At 42.4% G+C, this 18,211-nt stretch overlaps 1 protein-coding gene across 1 annotated transcript in view; it reads left to right on the top strand.

The window, feature by feature from the left end:
- The first annotated feature begins 3,428 nt into the window (after positions 1 to 3,428).
- The window catches only part of ABHD17C (abhydrolase domain containing 17C, depalmitoylase), a 30,073-nt gene continuing 15,290 nt past the window's right edge, over positions 3,429 to 18,211 (top strand). Inside the window, exon 1 of the mRNA XM_065641667.1 lies at positions 3,429 to 4,739. Coding sequence (XP_065497739.1) covers positions 4,207 to 4,739 — 533 coding nt within the window. The 5' untranslated portion in view covers positions 3,429 to 4,206. The remainder of the gene's footprint in view (positions 4,740 to 18,211) is intronic.

The raw sequence follows: 18,211 nt of genomic DNA, 5'->3' as shown, positions 1-18,211 counted from the left end.
TACAAGGCACAGCAGTAGGACTTCTTTATTTACAGATCATTAAAAAGATGAGTTCTGCCATAACAGAACAAGCAGAAATACTTGTTTTTCTTGAGCATTTTCACAGTATTTGGTCAAGTGAAAACTATGCAGATGCCTGCTGGCTGCAAAATGAAAAGGGGAAGAAAGAGCAGAGGGAAGTATGGGGTTGAGGCAAGAGAGAGATGAGACAAGAGAGACCACTGGACTGAAGCAGTAGTATTGAGGGGAACACACAGAGGAAAGATCCCAAACCGCTGTTCTTCAAGTAGCAATTTCAGATGTTGAGCATGAGAAATATTGCAACACTCCTTATCCATTATTTTTCTGTGCTCACCACAGCTGAGTACCTGGACATAGTGATGTCAGAAGATCTGCACGTCCTGGAAACATCCTCATCCCAGGGAAAGTGTCAGATCTTCAGCAAAAGAGGTGGCTGAAGGAAGGAGGGAGCAAGCTATGAGGAACCAAAGCTATCTGTGGTGGTGGAAGTGGCCAGCATGGTTCTCTGGTGGGCTACTCTAACGAAGACAGCTCTGAGACTTGTCTGAATTGTTAGAACAAGCTAAGCTCTGGGCAGTGCCAGGGTTACACAGGGTGTGTATGGGGCACAAAGCTGGCTGTGCCCAGCCTTCCACAGCCACCCCTTCAAGCTGCAACACAACCCCCCAGGGCTGCTGTGGATCCTGGAAGGTTAGAGATCTGACTGCAACCAAAGCAGCACACAAATGGATGGATAAAAATTGTCTTAATTTTCACTCTCTCAAGCACTTGTGGGTCTCCAACAACTCAGGATACAGGATGAACACTAAATGAGTGCTAATTTTAAGTCCTGATTGCTTTACTGTCTTGAGCTACAAACTCGTGGATACTGTGTTTTCAGCTTGCCGTGATTGCAGCAGTATTCAAAAACTCCTTTTTCTTCTCCATCCTTCTCATCCAACATGATTTCCCCTTCAGTCACTCCCTCTCGCTCCTTTCTTCATTTTGTTCTCCAAGACTTTGGCAAATGTTATCTTTCTTGAGGAGGAACCCACTGTGCAGGAACTATTTTATTGTATGAAAGATGGACTGAGATGAATGTAAACTACAGAGAGCGTATGACAAGAACAATGAAGCAACTCTAATACTAATAAGGTTTGCACAGCCCAGTTCACTCAAGGAGCAAATTTCATGACACTTCCCCTTGGATTCAAAGCAGACACTTTAATCTCACTATTATAAACATGACCTAAGGAAGGACGAGGGTGGAGCATGGGAAATATTGTCCTTCTAATTGTCTATTCTTTGGAGTAGCAATCTACTTATAACAGCCTTTGCTGTCTGGCTCCAGGCGAGTTATGCTGCCTTTGAGAGGGCTCTGAGAAATGTTGCTTTCAGTTGGTGCTACATGCCCAAATTCCAGCCTTTATCTTGGCTTTGGCGTGTGTGCACCGAAAGGGACGTGGAGCGGCAGCACCAGACAGGCTTTTCTCAGATCTCATCAGCCAAATCACTTCTCAGGGTATATCAGGGTTTTCTCAGGATTGTATCAGTCTTCCCCGAGAATATCAAGTGCCTCTTCTAACAGTTTAGGTGGAGTTTGAAGCTGTTTGTGATCCCCAAGGAATTTCACAGGGTTCCCCATTTATGTATCCTGCATTTTCTTTATCCAGATTTTTCTATTACATTCTATGGAGCAGGAGTCACTTTCACCATTTCATGGGACATCTGAACGGTCTGTACATTGGGAGCGCTGGCTGGCTGTGCCACTCGAAGGAACCCAGCGCCAGTAGGTGGGACACGGTTCATGACCCAACCTGATCTCTGGGCCCTGTCACCCTCCCAGCAGGACATGCCTGGGACACACATGTTAAAACAGATGTTAAACCTCTGTCCTCTGCAGGAAAAATCCATCCGTGCCAGAGGCCACACTTTCACGCTAGTTGGAGATGAACAGCCTCCATTTTCTCTCTTAACAGCATAACCACAATTATTGCTGGCTGAATTTAGGATTTTGTCAGCAAAACTAAATGGAAGATTGATGTGGATGGGGGTTGGTCCAACTTCTGACATTCCAAAGAAAAAGGAATATCACGCGTGACTGACTCTTTTGCATGCAGGTTTTGAACTAACTTTCTTAAAGAGTTGGCAAACGTTAGAACTGAAAGAGAAGTTCGTCTCAGGCTTGTCACTAATGAAATGACCTCAGCACAATGTTCTTCTTTTTTGAAAGTTTGTTCCTCATAGGTAGTAAGTCGGGTCCTGGACACGCATTCACAGAGCACCGTAACGGGGTGGATGTACCTGCCATACCTGAAGTCTGGGCACTGGCTGGATGTACGTGAATTGGAAGTACAGCTGCATGGGTACAACTTCCCTATATTCTCATTTGGGCTGTTTAGAGCTAATGCTACGTTACAGTTTCGTTTTGAGCAAGCACAGAGCGCTGGCCATTTAAGGCTATAGTTATAACTAGTATTTGTAACAGAATAAATATGTCCATTTGTCTTTTGCGCATGATCTTTTGCATTGGGCTCTTCGGACCAACGAGTAACTTGGAGACCCAGAGCTGTAACCTGTGATTCATGAGTTCAGCCATACGGCCTAAATGATTTGCTAATTTATTCAATGAATTATTTGGGATATGGGTAATTAGCCTGATTTTCTAAGGCAATGAGGCTTCTGCAATTGCACCGTGTTAACTTTTCCGTTGTAACTCTCGAAACCACTGACCAATTTCAGCCAGTTCTAACAGATCCGGAGGTCTCTACAGCTTTCAGCTCTGGGATGCACAACGCACTTGACGCGGGGAAAGCGCAGCCCTGGATGCTGCCAGCCGAGGAGCAGCTCGGTGCGCATTTCTGGGCAACCTTCTGGGAGCGAAGCTCACGCTGCCAGCTGGCGTGAGCCGCAGAGCCGCCCCGGCCCGCCATGCCGCGCTGCGCGGGATGAACGCGGCCTCAGCGGCGAACGGCCTTTCCTCAGGGTGCACCCGAGCGCGCCGGAGCCGGAGGGCTGGGGAGCAGCGCGGAGGGTCCCAGAGGCTGCGGGAAGTCAGGGCGGCCCAGGGACCGAACGCCGGGAGGGAAAGGAACCTCCACCGCCCTCCCCGCCGGCGGCGCGAAATGGCCCCCGCGGCCTCCCCGCCCCTCAGCGCTGCCCCCGGCCCCGCCGCGCATGCGCCAGAGGCGGGCGGCCGGGGAGCAGGGGGGCGCGCGAGCGCTCCTGCCGCACGTGACCGCGGCGGGGGGCTCCCTTAAAGGGCCAGGCGGCGCGCTCCCCGCGCGGGTGGTTGTGTCCCGGCTCTTTCCACGGGCTCGCGCTCACCTCCCGCCCCTCCCCTCCCCGCGCACCTGCTCGGCGCCCCGCGCACGGCCTAGGGGGCGGCCGCGAGCCGCGGCGGCCAGCGCCGGGCACCCGCCTCGGCACCCGCCTCGGCAGCCGCCGGCACCTGCGGCGGGCGGCCCCGCTCCGCGCCCGTAACCCGGAAGCGGTGCGGCTTGCGAGGAGGGGAGAGCGCCGGGACATGGCCGCTGCCTGCTCCTCACTGCGCGCCGCAGCCGGCATGGCCCTGCCCGCGGCGACGCGCGGCTGAGCCTCGACCTTGCCTTCCCCTTCCCCTCCTCCGCCGCCGCCGCTCGGACGCTGCCTGGGCCGGGGGCGGTAGCGCCGAGGGGCTCCTTGCTGCCTTGCGGGGCCCGCGGGGCTGGGGCTGTGGCGGGTGGAGCCGGGGCCGCGAGCGGTGCCGGGGCGGGAAGGGCCCGTGCCTGGCGCGGCCGGGCCGGCTCGGGCGCGGGGGGCGGCTGCTTGTGGTTCTGCAGCGAGGTGCTGAGCCCCAGCATCGGGGGGGTTATTTTATAAATGTGTGCGTGTACGCGGGATTTATTTCCTTCGAGGGGATCTAGGGTGGTGCTGTAGAGGGTCGCATTTACTGTAGCATTAGTTGCGGGATTTTTAAGGGCTGCTCGTACTCCATTTGTATTTGGTGGGGTTGTGGTTTTTTTTGTTGTAAGCACGTTTTCAGGCTGCGAAGGGCTGCACTATTTTTGCTGGACCGTAGCTCCTCCAAGGCCGTCGTTGTTTGCATTGTGGGAGGGCAGCTGGCAGCCTCGCAGGAAGGTGCGCAGGTCGCGTTGGAGGAGGGCTCTGGGCCGCTTTCGGTTTGACTTCTTTCCAGCATAGGTTAGTTTTTCTCCAGTGTCTCTGATGCCAGAACAAGGGCCCAGAATGAACGGTTTCTCTCTGGGCGAGCTCTGCTGGCTGTTCTGCTGCCCGCCTTGCCCCAGCCGCATTGCTGCCAAGCTGGCCTTCCTGCCCCCGGAGCCCACCTACACCGTGCTGCAGCCCGAGCAGCAGCAGGAGGCCGGGGCGGCGGCCGGGGCAGGGACCCCGACGGGATCAGGCACCTGCAGTCTGCACCTGAGCGAGCGGGCGGACTGGCAGTATTCGCAGCGGGAACTGGATGCCGTGGAAGTGTTCTTCTCCCGCACGGCTCGAGATAACAGGCTGGGCTGCATGTTCGTACGGTGTGCCCCCACTGGGCGGTACACCCTGCTCTTCTCGCATGGTAACGCTGTGGACCTGGGCCAGATGTGCAGCTTCTATATTGGCCTTGGCTCCCGCATCAACTGCAACGTCTTCTCTTATGACTACTCTGGCTATGGGGTGAGCACCGGCAAGCCCTCTGAGAAAAACCTGTACGCAGACATTGATGCAGCCTGGCAGGCCCTCAGGACAAGGTAAATGGATACTGGGGACAAGGTATTTCTGTATCGCGGTTTAATCCTAGTAAGTCCGGTGTCTGCACAATTAAGCTGCTGAGAGGTGGAGGGGAAGGGTTTGTAGATGGTTTGAGTTATTTCGCTAGCCTCACCAGATGTTCCATCAACAGCTACAATGCTATTTGCTGGATGGCTTCATTTGATAGAAGGAGGGACTTTCAGCAACCTGGTCTAGTGGAACGTGTTCCTGCCCATGGCAGGGGTGTTGGAACTAGATGATCTTTCCCTTCCAACCCAAACCATTCTGCGATGCGCAAACCTTTGTTCTTGGGCTTTTTCTAGATGTAGGGGTTTATTCAGCTCTATTGTATGTTAGCCATTGCTTCACCACTGAAAATCTCCGTCTTGAGTGGGAGATATTGTACTGGTTGCAGGTTGAGCTTGCAGAATGCAAAAACCCCTGTTGTTTGAGACTGGCCCACCACTGTCTATGCTTAGAGGTAGCCCCGGTGAGCCAAATATTTGACTGAATTTGGCAGAAGCCTTGGCTAGTACTTATCAAGAAGCTTCTGGTGTTCTGTGGTGCCTCTGGGGTTTCATATAAGCTTGTGCGACATAGGAATCTTCCTCTTTTGGCAACCGAACAACTCTTATCAAATTGGGTAAGGTGACGGGATGGAAAGAAAAGGTGTTGACAGGTGGAAATAGAGCTGGGGATTCTGCCAGGAGGAGATGCTGAAGTAGGTGGCATCCAAAGGGATGGAGCAGCAATGAGAAGACCCTGGCAAGACAGCATGGCCAGTAGGAACAGGGAGCACTTGGCTTCTAGGAAATCCTGAGTAGAGCTGCTGCTTCTGGGTCCTTGCTACGACTCGTTGCCATCCCGGGGCATCTGTTGCTGCTTCTGTCCACAGAAACAATGAGCTCCTTTTGCTGTTGCATAAGTGGTTCTTAAAGTAGGACCTCGCAGAACATATCCTGAAAGGGAGAGCTTTAAAAAGCTTAAATTGTTGCAGCAGGGCAAGAGACAAGAATGTTGAACGTTTTCCTTTCTTGGCTCTGGGGTTGTGTAGATGAACTTGGCTTACGTGAAATGAGTATTTATTGTCTATCTTGGGGATACAGACCAGCTTCAGAAATAGTGACAAGAGTTGTTTCTAATTTAGATAATTGGCTTTTCAAGGATCTGGGGATTGATCAGTTGAGGAGTCCAAACGGCTTTTGACAGTGACCTGTCCGAGTCAGGTTAAGAGCATGGGGGAGAAAGGTTTAGGGGGAAACTGCTCTTTCGTAGCACGTGTTCTGACTGTTCGGTGAGTAAACCAGATTCTGGGTTTGTTTTCCAGGGTACACTCTCAAAAAAATAATTGCTTTAATATAAAGAATGTGTTTGTATGTAAAGAAATAATTTTGACATGTCGTATGCAGAATAAATTACTAAATGTCAGTGTTACGCATATGGATTATGTAAATAAGGTTTAAGGGAGGAAAAGTGCTGTGTCTAAGCCAAGCCTAGTTAATGCTTGTCCTTCAGTTGCTGTTTTCTCTGTTTCTCTGTTTCACTTAATGTTTAGTTGAGTGATATTTTTTCATGAAAGCCTTCTAGAGCTCAAAAAAAGTGCTTTCACATCTGCCTGGAAGTGCTCCTCGACAGGCATTTAGCACGTGTTTAAGATCTACGTAGATCCAGAAACAAGGGCTTCCTTCACTTAAGTTTTTGGAGCAGCCTGTTGATGCCAACACATGCCTGGATTGCTCTGAGAGAATTAAGTGCCTTCTATTAAAGTGTGACTAGAGGAAGTTTGTGGTTTTATGTTGGAGTCCTTTCTGTAGTTTATACAAGGTCTGGGTTCGGCTTTCCTCCTTAAATTGAGGAGTTGAAATTTACTAACTCTTAAGTTTGCCATTTTTGTGAGTCCCACCTCTTGGTGTTACCTTGAGAGCACTGTTAGAGTAGTTGTGTTATCGTTGGTTAGATTTCCAGGAGCCAGAGGAAATACTGCAGTATTTTAGGTGCCCAGTAAAGAAATCAGTTACTGTAAAATGTGAACTTTAAAAAAATAAGTTAATTGATTCTGTCTATTAATAACTGTCTTCATAAAACATCTGAGCCAAAACAATAGTTATTCTGATGATGAGTTCTATAAGCAGTAGTGTGAACTTTACAAGACTGATCATTTCTTAGCCCTTTTTGCTAAGTCCAAGTGGCTCACAATCAAGTGAAATATTCTACTATAAAAAAATACAAGTCTGCTTCTTGAGGTAAAATGTCATATTATACCACTTCTGCTGCATCGGTTCGTTGGTAGCTTCCAAGGGTTTGTGTATTACTTCATTCTTAATGCAAATTCCCAACACTTGTCCTGTAGTCATATGGTACTGAACTGTAATGTGAAGTCTTAAAATAGGAGAGATTCACTGTGCCATCGAAAGCATTTAGTCTGTGGGAAGCTGTTGCTCTTCTGAATCCACCACATGTTCCACCCGGCACCAGAAAGGAATCGTTAAAATGTTGGAAGTCTGAGATTATTATTTTTTTTTCTCCAATTGTGTCTATGAAATACCGCCGATACTTAGCAAATATTAATTTATCAGTGTATTTTGAAAGTTGCCCTGAGTAAGGTGGGAATTAACCCTACAGTTGGTCAAAACAGGCTGCTGACAAATTGTAGAAATGATGGTGAGCTGACTGTGGTTGCAAACATGGCTGCAAATTTTGGCTATATTTTTTCAAGATACTGAAATTAGGGTCTTGGTGTCACATACACATTTAGGTATCAAACCTTATGTAACAAATTATTATAAAACTATCTTGTAAACAGTGGATGAAAAATAAAATCATCAAGTTTTTTGTTCAGTTTCAATTATCAGCCTGTCTTTGGAGAACCAGTGGCAACTATCCTCAATTCTTTTAATCTTTGTAAAGAGTAACCTATTTTCCTTAATTCTAGTCAAATGAATATCTCTCTTCATGAATAAGTATACTCTTAAATGGTAATTTTACTGGTTATTAAGTTTGAATGCTGACTGTCTTTCAGCCCAGGTAAAGACATTGACATATTTTATTCCCTTGAAATGACTTTTTATAGATGTTCCTTCAGAGGTCTAACTGTAGCATTGGTTGCTCTAGTTCCAATATCAAGTATTAATAGGTAATTAATTTGGGCTTTTATATGTTTTTATTTCCACTTGATTAACAGTTTTCCATCTGGTGTCTAAATATTTCTCAAAAAGAATCTTCTGTTTCATTGCTTCAGATGCCATTTTTTGTGGGTGTTTCATTTTAGGCAGGTTGGTCTGTTTCTGTTCTGTTTGTTCCAGAACCATATTGAACAGAAGCTGTATCGAACTCTGACTTCTCTCATGACCCATATGGTTTTAGGTTTCTGCTTTTTATTGAGATGTGATTAACTCTAATCCGAATATCTGATTGACTTAGTACAACATCTGCACAGAAGGCCTTGATTGTCATCCTCCTCCCCCCTTTCCTGAATTCCACACGTGAAGGTTAAACTTTCTAACACTTTTACATTAAGACAATGTACAGTACTTGAAAACAGGATACACGCTTAGGGTTTGGATACAGTGCTTAAGCACAAAACCATGACTGCATTGTTGATTGCATGCTATTTATATTAAAATACATTTGTATGTTCTCTAAAAATGTGGAGGAGACTTGTGAAATGTTTTAAAATCCCAGTCAAATGAAAGAAGTTACTGCTTCCCTGCTCTCTGCTTCTGTAGCAGAGTTTCAAAGACAAGATCCTATTAGTCCATCTTATGGATTTGAAAGAGGTGAAGAAAATGTTAATAAATAGCTTGGAAGATCTGTTCCTGTTGCATTTAACAACATACAGCTTGATGTTTTTTCATGGTGCACAATATAAACTAGTGTCTTCTGTTTCTATTTAAGCTTTTGATAAATGATAGATATTGTGATGTTTAAATCCTTCATTCTCAAAACATGTACATTTGAGTTTGTTGTTAAGTTCGTAGGAGAGCATTAGATAATTTCTGTTTTTCATTAAGCTTCTTAGTCAATATGATGAATTGAATTGTGAAATGGTATAGTAAAATTAAAGGGCTTTCGATCAGTGGATAGCAGATAGTTTAGACTGTTTAAATAGTTTTTACACTTTTGCCTTAAATTTAATGTTAAAAACCCCCAACACTGAACCTTTTATTATATGAGAATGTTGTTATTTGTGGTGCTGATTATCGGTATCCTCTTATTGCTGTTTCCTTTGCAGGAGTTGATGGAAAAGTGTTACCGTTTTCATTTGTGTAAAATTAGGAAAACCACTTAATTGGATTAGGCTGGAGCGATAACTAATCTTCTGAGGTTGTGTCAGTTTAGTTGGTCTCTATTCTGATTTGCTGAAGTGGTTACAGCTTTCTAGGCAAATAATAGCTTCAGGGAGTTTTACCTTGATTCATCAAAATAGTTAATTTCTACTTTAATTTTCTTTGCAACAGAATCTTCTTTGACTAGCACCACGTTTCTGTGCGTGGTCTAACCTGAGTTCTTTAGATTGAATACTTAGAGATTTCAATAAAAAGTTACCAACTAAATTCCTGACATGGGCAGTGCTTGGCAGAATCACTATAAATAGTCCCAGAGTTACAGGGTTCCCTTGTTCATGGTGCATCACCTGGTAGGTTTTTTTTCTGTCACTGACTTTGGGGTATTTCCCACTTCTAGTTTTTTAATAACGCTGATGTGGCATCTGCAAAGGATTGTTTAAACTCTAAAACTGAAATTATTCTACCTGCTATAGTCAATACTTCAAGAAAAACTGCATACAACTTTGCTCAAAAATAGAAACATACGGAAGAGTCTCCTGTTGTTGTCTGTGCAGTGAGCAGAGATTAATTCAGATGATGAGCCTCCCAGGGACAAATACCAACAACTGTTTAAAACAGGTGCTCTGATATTTAAAGTTATTCAAAATGTTTACTGAGGTTTGGTGTCCTATTACACAGTTTAGTCACTGAAGTAAAAGCAGTTTTGTTAAATATTTCCCTATTTCTGTCAGGGCTGCAAGATCAAAGCTTGTTTTTAAAAAAAAAAAGAGGTTTTTCCCTGTCAATAATGTTTTGCAAGTAGTGTTATTTGGAAAGAAAAATAACCTGCCAAAGAGCCTTTGGCTAACTATACTTGTTATCTGGGGTGTAGATAGTCCTGAAATTCAGCTGCCTGAACTGGAGATGTGGGTTTAACCTGCCATACAAAGGCTGTAGGACCTGGTTCCCAACACCATCAGAGCATCATAAAGGTTTCTAGAGGACCATGTTGTTTAAATCCTGCATGCTGAACTGACTATGGTTTTCTGTCTGGTTTTAGTGCTGCTAAATTGCGTGAATTGTACAAGGCAGAGAAAGGCAGCTTTTCTCTGTTCTCACTCTGAATAGCGTGTCACCTTTTGAGGTTCAGCTGCTGGTTGTTTCAGGGCGGCTGTCTGACCTGTGCGTGTTGCTGGTAGCACTTGGATTTGCTCAGTTTGTTCTTAACAGGAGTATGAGCTGGGCTGTGTAAACCTCGGTGCTTTTGCTCTGAAGCCGGGGTCAATCTCCAGTCCATCACAACTTCAAAACCAAAATATCCCTCCAAAGCTCAGCGTTTATCCTTTGTTACTCTGCTGTCTTGCAGTGTTTCTAAGTGCTGGGCTAAGTTTCCACTAGCTTGTTACTTGTGAACGTAAGTAAAAAGACCAAAGAAAAAAAAGCCCAGTTAGCAATGCTATCCAGGACTGTAGATAGCTGTGTGTATAGGTAGAGAACATTTCAAGCAACAAAAGTGTATCTGCCAGCAAGTGGTTTTATGGGGAAAACTGACACTTCTTGAGCAAATGGATATTTATATTTCCAAATCGAACGAAGAGAACAGGTTCTTTTTGGTGTTCTGTATTTTTGTTCCTGTGATGCTTGCTCACATGGAGATGGATGAGGATAAAGTGCCAAGCAGTTAGCTGTTTGGAGCCCAACTTCTGTAGCATATGTCTGAATTTCATATTTCATTTTAATACAACATTTGCCTGGTGGAGAGGGCAGTGTGATTGCAGTAACTTTAAAACCCTGCCCCAAAAACACTTTTAGGCAAAATATCAAGAAATTAGTTACTTAGTTTCATTCTCTGTTGGCCTTAATGACAACAGTCTTGAAATTATGTAGCACTAATAAATTAAATGAACAAATAACATAGCTGGTGTTTTTCTTTCCTAAAGCCGGTAATAAATTTAATGAATAACCAACACTCCCTTCTGCCCTCCCTCACAAATATAAATCAATTACAAGACTGCATTGGAAGCAGTTGAAATGAGTCATAAAATAAGCTGTGAATGTGTTGTACCTAACATGCTTGTGCACATGCAGACTCGCTTTGGCCAATTATCCCCTAAAAAGGGCAGAAATCTCTCTGTTGATTAGGAGAGAGTTTCAGTTGCCACTGTGCTTGAGAGAAATAGAAGGCGCTTATCTGGGTGCAAGATGAGGGGCTCCTTGTGTTTTCTTGAATCTAGGAAAGGTACATCTTTCCAGTTTTTGGACACCGGTGGTTCTCGAATGTCTTCTCACCTTCATTTGAGTATATATTGACTGATAATATTGATCTGAAATAGAAATAATTAAGGATTGTTTTCTGTCTAACTCTAGAACCTTGAGTTTATATGGGCTAAAATACAATAGGTGGGCAAACCTCTTGTGTCCATAAGAGTCAGCGGATAGTTGAGATTGCTCGAAACTGTAACTTGTGAGCTGAATAAGCAGTTTCAGTGACCCATTTGCTACTACTTTGTCTTGACTGTCCTGCTTTCCAGTTTTTAAATGAATGACACACGCTGGTCTTGCATGCTCAGCCTGACATCTGATGATGATGCTAAATTTCATTTCTACTCTCAAACGGAGTGTTTTATTGGTGTGGATTTTTTAATATGTCGGGTTTTGTGAGCAATGGAAGTGTGTGATTGTAAATCCAGGAAAATCTGTATGAACACAGAAATAAAGGTGCTTTTAATAGAAGGCTAAGAATGTAGAATGGGATGAATAGTGCATAGTGTCAGCTTAAGGACTGAGGAACATCTTTGTGTTCTGTATTCCAAAGGCTAATTTGAGAAAAATGGGTTATTGTGGCATGTTTGCGCATGAAGCTGTGCTACCCGCAGACAATCTCAGGAAGGTGCAAACATAGGCCAGTTGTATAACAACAGTGTTATACTGGCATTATCTATATCCATATCTTTATCCAATATTTTTTTAACCACTATGTTAGCTTTACAGGACAAAGGTGCTCTTATTGGTGTTAAACATTGTGGTTGGGTTTGCTGACCATGAGACCAAATAATACAAAGGCACAAAATTGTGCTAAACAGTGGGATTTGGCTCAATGCCCACCCACCTTCCCACCCTTGGTTTCATGTCTCCTGATGAGCACGTGCATGTCTTTGGGAAAATCCCTACAATCACGAAATAAATCTGTAAAATCTCTGCTTTCAAAAAGGGGAATTCCATGTGGGTTCATAAGTGATGATGATGTGGAAGATGAGGTTTTAAGTTAGTACACTTGCCTCAAAGTCCAGGGGAAAAAATTTAAATTAGAGGTAATCTCGAAGTGCTGCCTCTGGTTTTTTTGGTATTGCAAATTTGTTAGAAAAACTTCATGTATGCTTTCCTGACTGTGATATTATTTATCGACACAGTCTCTTGAAATTCTTTCTAGGTACTCCTTTCAATATAAAAATGCTTTTTTAAATTGTTAATTTGAAATTAATCGTTGGTTTAGACAGTTTTGGGTGTGCTTTTAGGAACATCTGTGTTACCATGCCTGATTAAAAAAAAAAAAATCCTGCTTACATATAGAAATGTTCTTTAAGAACTTTGACTCTTGTGAGCCTTGCCTATCAGCCAAGGCATGCTGCTGAAACAAGCTGCATACATCAGTGTCTGGCAAATAACCCCTCTCAAGGCATGCAGTGTCAGCTAATAGCTCAAATATATTAAAAAAAATTTTTTTTTACAGGACACTGCCAAATTTCTGAAGATCTCAGTATGTTAGAGCAGCTAAATTTAACTTTGTGACATGGCATGGCCACTTCTTTTTGCGTGCAGCAAATGAACAAGTATGGAGTAGTGGATGAGATCCAACAAGTCTGAAAATTCTGAGACCAACTTCAACATGTTCCTTAGGAAAGCACCCTTTAAATAGTACGGCTTGAAATGTTTCTCTTTAAATAAGGTTGTCTAGAAAGGATTTTGCTCAGATTATAGGATCTTTCCAGACATTCCTCCTCTCTGCTGACTTTTAGTTAGCTTTGCTTTGGGTGTTCTCATAGAACTTGAAAAATGGTCTTCAATATCAGCAAAGAAGCAAAACCAGCTGTATGTTTTTTCCAGTGTACAGATAAACTGAGATAATGTTCCGATGATTTTTATCATTATTCCATGAACCTGAATGGCTATTTATACTAAATTAACCAAGACACTTAGTCCTAACTATTACACTGTACAATAAACTGCAAGCCTTAATAACATGCAAAATAAAAGAGAAGCCAATAATAATATGGGAGTAGACTTCTGTTAAGCATTTTGCAACCAAAATGGTATGTACAACCATCTACACTTTAAAGGAAATTTTGAGTAGTTAACTTGCTGCCTTAAGCATCGGACTGGTTTGTCTGTACAGATCTTAATCTTTGTTCCATCTCTGTATAGTGTTCCCCAACATCTGATTAATTCATTTAAGTAGGATGTTGGCTATACAACTGCCCGGGGAAAGTGGCATCTTTCAAGAAAATAGTCTTGTTTTTGAAGCATGTTCTCTGGGGCAAATTTACACAAGCCTTCTCCAACATGCTGGTTGTTCTCGATAGATTAATTTCTCACTAAAGTGTGTGTATATTTTGGTGTGTCATTGTGATTTATTTTTTTTAAATTGGTGTAATGTTTATTTTGGAGGTGTTCCCTGGACAATTCTTACCTTGAGGCCACTGGTCAAGAGCCAGTCAGTCTCCTCCTTCCCCTAAGACTGGAATGTACTTCAACTTGTATTTTAATTTGTATTATGTATTTTCTTCATAATACTTTTGTCATTCCCTACTGTAAAAAGTTTGTCTATTTTTCTAGTAAAGCGTGTTTTTAATGTGTCTTAATAATACTACAGAAAAAGTGTTTCAGCCTGGGTATGAGAATCTTATCAAGTTTAACCAACCATACCAGAGCTGTAGGAAGAGGTGGAGCGGTGTTTCAGCTGCAGTTTTGCTATTTTTATGCCTACTAGTTGATGAATATGTAACCTTTGCCTCAGACTGGTTAATAGTTACACTGTGGCTTGGCAGACATCACAGGCATCTCTTTCTGATGCAAGAAGCACCTTTTCAGGTGTTACTACAGTAGTTCAAGACATCAAGTGGTTTTAATCTTAAGCCTGACCTGTGAGCCTCAAAGGTTTTGACTTTTGCTGAATCTCTGCCAGCTTTCAAGCTTCTCTGATACAGAAATTCTCTGACCTCTCCTCTGAGCTCTTGCTAATTATTCATGTAACGTCATGTTCACCTCTGAAGCTCCCTGTGCATAAAAAAATGTTGGTTTTGAAATTTGTACTAAAAACCGATCAGATAATGCAGAAACTACTGTCTGTGGAGGAATCCAGGCACAAATATAGTCGTATTTTTTTAAAAGTATCGTAAACTGTATTTGCTTTAACAAAGAATGAAGATGGCAATGTACTGGAATTCAACTTGAATCTGCATTCTTGATGTAAAAGATAAGATAGTCATAAAACCTTAATGTCCACCCAGTTGTGTAGAGGGTGAGGCGGTTGTAAATTCTCCTTGGTTTATTGAATTCTGTCCTTTATTATTCTGCTGAGACTAAGCGAGCTGGTGCCAAATATACCACCCTTCCAAACTAGATGCCCTTCTGTCAAAGCTCGTCTAAGATCTGTAGACAGTTTTGTGTAGAGCATTGAACAGACACTATTGATACAAATAAGATCTGGCACTTTCCAGTTATTTCAGGAAATTACCCTTTCCATCAAAAAATCCACTTTAATAATGTTCATAATGAGGAAAGTTAAACCTAAGGATCCTGGATGTTTTTTATGTGGGTGTAGTTCTAAACTTGTTGTGTTTCAGCAGCAGGAGAAACTGAACTGAAGGTTATTACTCTTTGCTTGGACATTCACAGCAATTTTATATTTTTCTTTTTTTTATTATGAAGTGGGTGTTAATTCAGAATAAAGCAAGGAATGTTAGACTAAATTTAGCCAATTTGGATTCGATGATCTTAAAGGTCTTTCCCAGCCAAAATGATTCTAATTTTATTACTGAGATTTTAAGGGGAAGAGGACAACTCGATTCAGCAAGCATTGTTTGTCACTTCTTACTCTGTTTTTCTTCCTTCCACTCTTCCCATGTGCTTCTGGGCAGTAGTCTAATGTGAACTTTGTTCTTTCCTGCTCTTCCCTGTAGAACTGATCAGGCTTCTTCCTTAAATATTTTTTCAAATTCTCATTAAATATTTATATTTTGCCTCTGTCTTGGAAGCTTTGTGGTATTAGGAGAAAGGGAAACACTGTTCATTTGTAAAATGTAACTATGTGGAGAGCTAAATATGAAAAATATGTGTTGGGGTAGAAAACAGCAGTAGTTTATAACTAAAAGCGCATGTGTCATGAAAGGGTGAACTGAAGAAAACCTCCGTTGCCAAAATGTTACTATCCAAATTGGCATTTGGCCATAATGTAGACATCAATATACCTACTTCTCCAAGCACTGCACTGTTATCTGTTATTTCAAAAATAGAAGCTCCAGCATCATGAGACTTGTTTATGCCGTGCTGGTTTATTGGTAGTTAAGTGCCCGTGTGGCCTGTACTGGAATTACTGAGATTTTTTCCTGTATAACCAGTTGTTCTGTAGCAATACTGCAATCAAGTGCTTTACAAGAACTGCATCACAGATAAAGCGAACAGGATGATGAATAGCGTCATAGTCCAGGAAGCTGCTTCTCTTTTCTCTTTCTTTTTTTTTTTTTTTTTTTTGTTTTTCCAAGATGCATCTACAGGATAGTTTCTATTAGTTTAACATCAACTGAAACAATACGCTTAAGTGATTGTATTGACAGTTGTCCCTGAGCCACTGTTGGGTACCACTGCTACGTGTGGAGTAGCTGACTCTTAACTGGAGAGCATCCTGTTTTGAGGGGGAAAAGTTGACTACCAAGAAATCTTTCAGCAAAAAGACTACAAAAGCAATTGGCCCCATTAACTAGGGATGCTGGCAGAAAACAAAGTGTGCGAGCATCTGTTTGACCAATGCTAAAACCTCCTGATTTGTACAAACTGGGCAAAATGTCTTTTACTCCATAGAAGCTCAGATGATGCTAGATAAGGCAGCTGGATAAGCCAAACAAGTATATATGACCTGGTTTCAGGACTGAATTTTTGATGTGAGTTTAGGACAGTTATGAGAAAGTTAGTACTTTTCTAAATGCGCAGTACTGTTCCCATTTCTTAGATTAACATTCGTTACATTAAAATAGGTAACATTTATTGATGTTTCTGCATACAATTAAATGCAGATATCTGTTTCTGTAAGAAATTATTTCTTTCTGCTGTCTTTTCACGTTCCTGGAGAGCACAAAGCAGGTTTCATGAGCACTTCAACTGAACAGGAGAAGCGCAAAGGAGAAACTTTGTGCTAGATTTTATTGTTAACAGTTCTAAGTAGTATTTACTGGGAGAAGGGAGGAGGGATTTAGTCCCTGGGTTTGTGATGATAGAGGCTTTGGCTAGGAAATTTGATTTTTGAGCTCTGGACTAGTTATCTACGGTCTGCTGTTTTAGAACGTTTTCTGTTGTTAGTCCTGGTCAATACCTATATATTTTTTAATCGTTTTTATATTGACTGTTACTGGAGCCTGAACGTTCAATGTGCTAAAAGTTAATTAAAGGAACATGTACAAGAGGAAAATGAAGTGTAAAACAGTGCAGGTTTAAATATTGGCTTGATAATGTATAGATTTTGTGGAGCAACAGCTTTTTAATCCTGGTAGACTCAAGTCAGCCCATCTGTGATTGACAGGAATAGAACTTGAGGATGCTTAGGAAGAAAGGAATTGAGCCTGATTTAAAAGTCAGACTGCCGATATAAAAATGGTGAGGACAAAAAAAACCACTGAGGTTTTCTTGTTGCTGAAAAGATGATGGAAAAATCTTTTCTAGTAATAGATTGCTTTCATGAAATGACTGTCTTCCATTTGGCTGTTATCACTCTTGGTATTTGTTAGAATATTTAATGAATCTAGCAGAAAATGGATAATTGAGATAAGGCAAGAGAGACTCATTGGGAGAGTAATGTTCCTCTGTGAGGTTGTGAATTTGCCACTTCTTTAAAAGGAGATGTTTAAGTGCATACAGATTCATGCTGTAATAAAACTCAGTGTTTGGAGCAATTTCAAAAATGATGTTTTCTCCACTTATCTGGGGATGGGGGAAAAATAGAGGTTGCAGCATCACTTACCCAAGTAGGTTTTTTTCCTATTTATGATTCACAAGACAGTGCCGAGGATACGCCGATTGCTTTGATTTTTTTAAATCTTTCTTCTTTAAATCTGTGGAAATGGTTAGTGTAACTCAAAGAAACATGAAATATTCCCCGAGAATGAGGGAGGACTACCCAAGCGGAATGTTTGATCTCCTGGGTAACGCAAGCCATGACACTTCTTCACTTGGCTTCTGCATAGAGCCCTTCAGAGACATTGCAGATCTTTGAGAGAAGCCCCATCTTAGTTAATAACTTTGTTTGCTTTTCTGCAGTGCTTGAGCATATTAGCATAAGTATATAAGGGAGAAAGGAATCCTACTGCCTGCTGACTCACCTTCATATAGTGCTGGCTGATAAAATATTCATATACTGAGGACAGATGCATTCATCTGCAGTCGGTTCTTTTTAGGAATATCAGGCCAGTTCATTGGGAACTAATCATTTTCGTATCAGGACCTCTCTGCTGTTCTTGTCCCCCGTCCTGCCTTTCTGCCCTCTCATCCCCTTTCTGTCAGAGACTCTCAAATCACTGCTGGAGCTAAACCAATGCTTCCGAATGGGAAGAAATGATATTTCCAGTTTGTCTGCTTGCACATTTGCAAAACCTTATCCATTCCAGCTGCCATGTAATCCTCTTGGACTGTGGCTCTGGTGCTCTGTAGGAGAGACTGAATTCAGATTTCCAGGGATCTTTGAAGAACAGTTTGAAAATGTCTTTAACTTTGTCTGCTGTAATAGGATTTTGGATACAAGCACCTGCTGCTTCTTGAGACTGTTCAACTTTTTCTTTGTTCTCCTCTGTTAGAATTATGGGAATAATACTTGAATCTTTTTTTATCAGCTTGTTTTCTGGATATAGTTATGATCGTAGGTGACGTAAGGAAAATGCTTATCAGTGCCACGTATTACATGTTTAATGGCTAATCAAAGAATCATAGAAAAACTAGTCATT

This window comes from Caloenas nicobarica, chromosome 10 (genome assembly GCF_036013445.1).
Source record: "Caloenas nicobarica isolate bCalNic1 chromosome 10, bCalNic1.hap1, whole genome shotgun sequence".
NCBI classification, from domain to species: Eukaryota; Metazoa; Chordata; class Aves; order Columbiformes; family Columbidae; genus Caloenas; species Caloenas nicobarica.
This window is presented reverse-complemented; position numbering and strand designations above follow the sequence as displayed.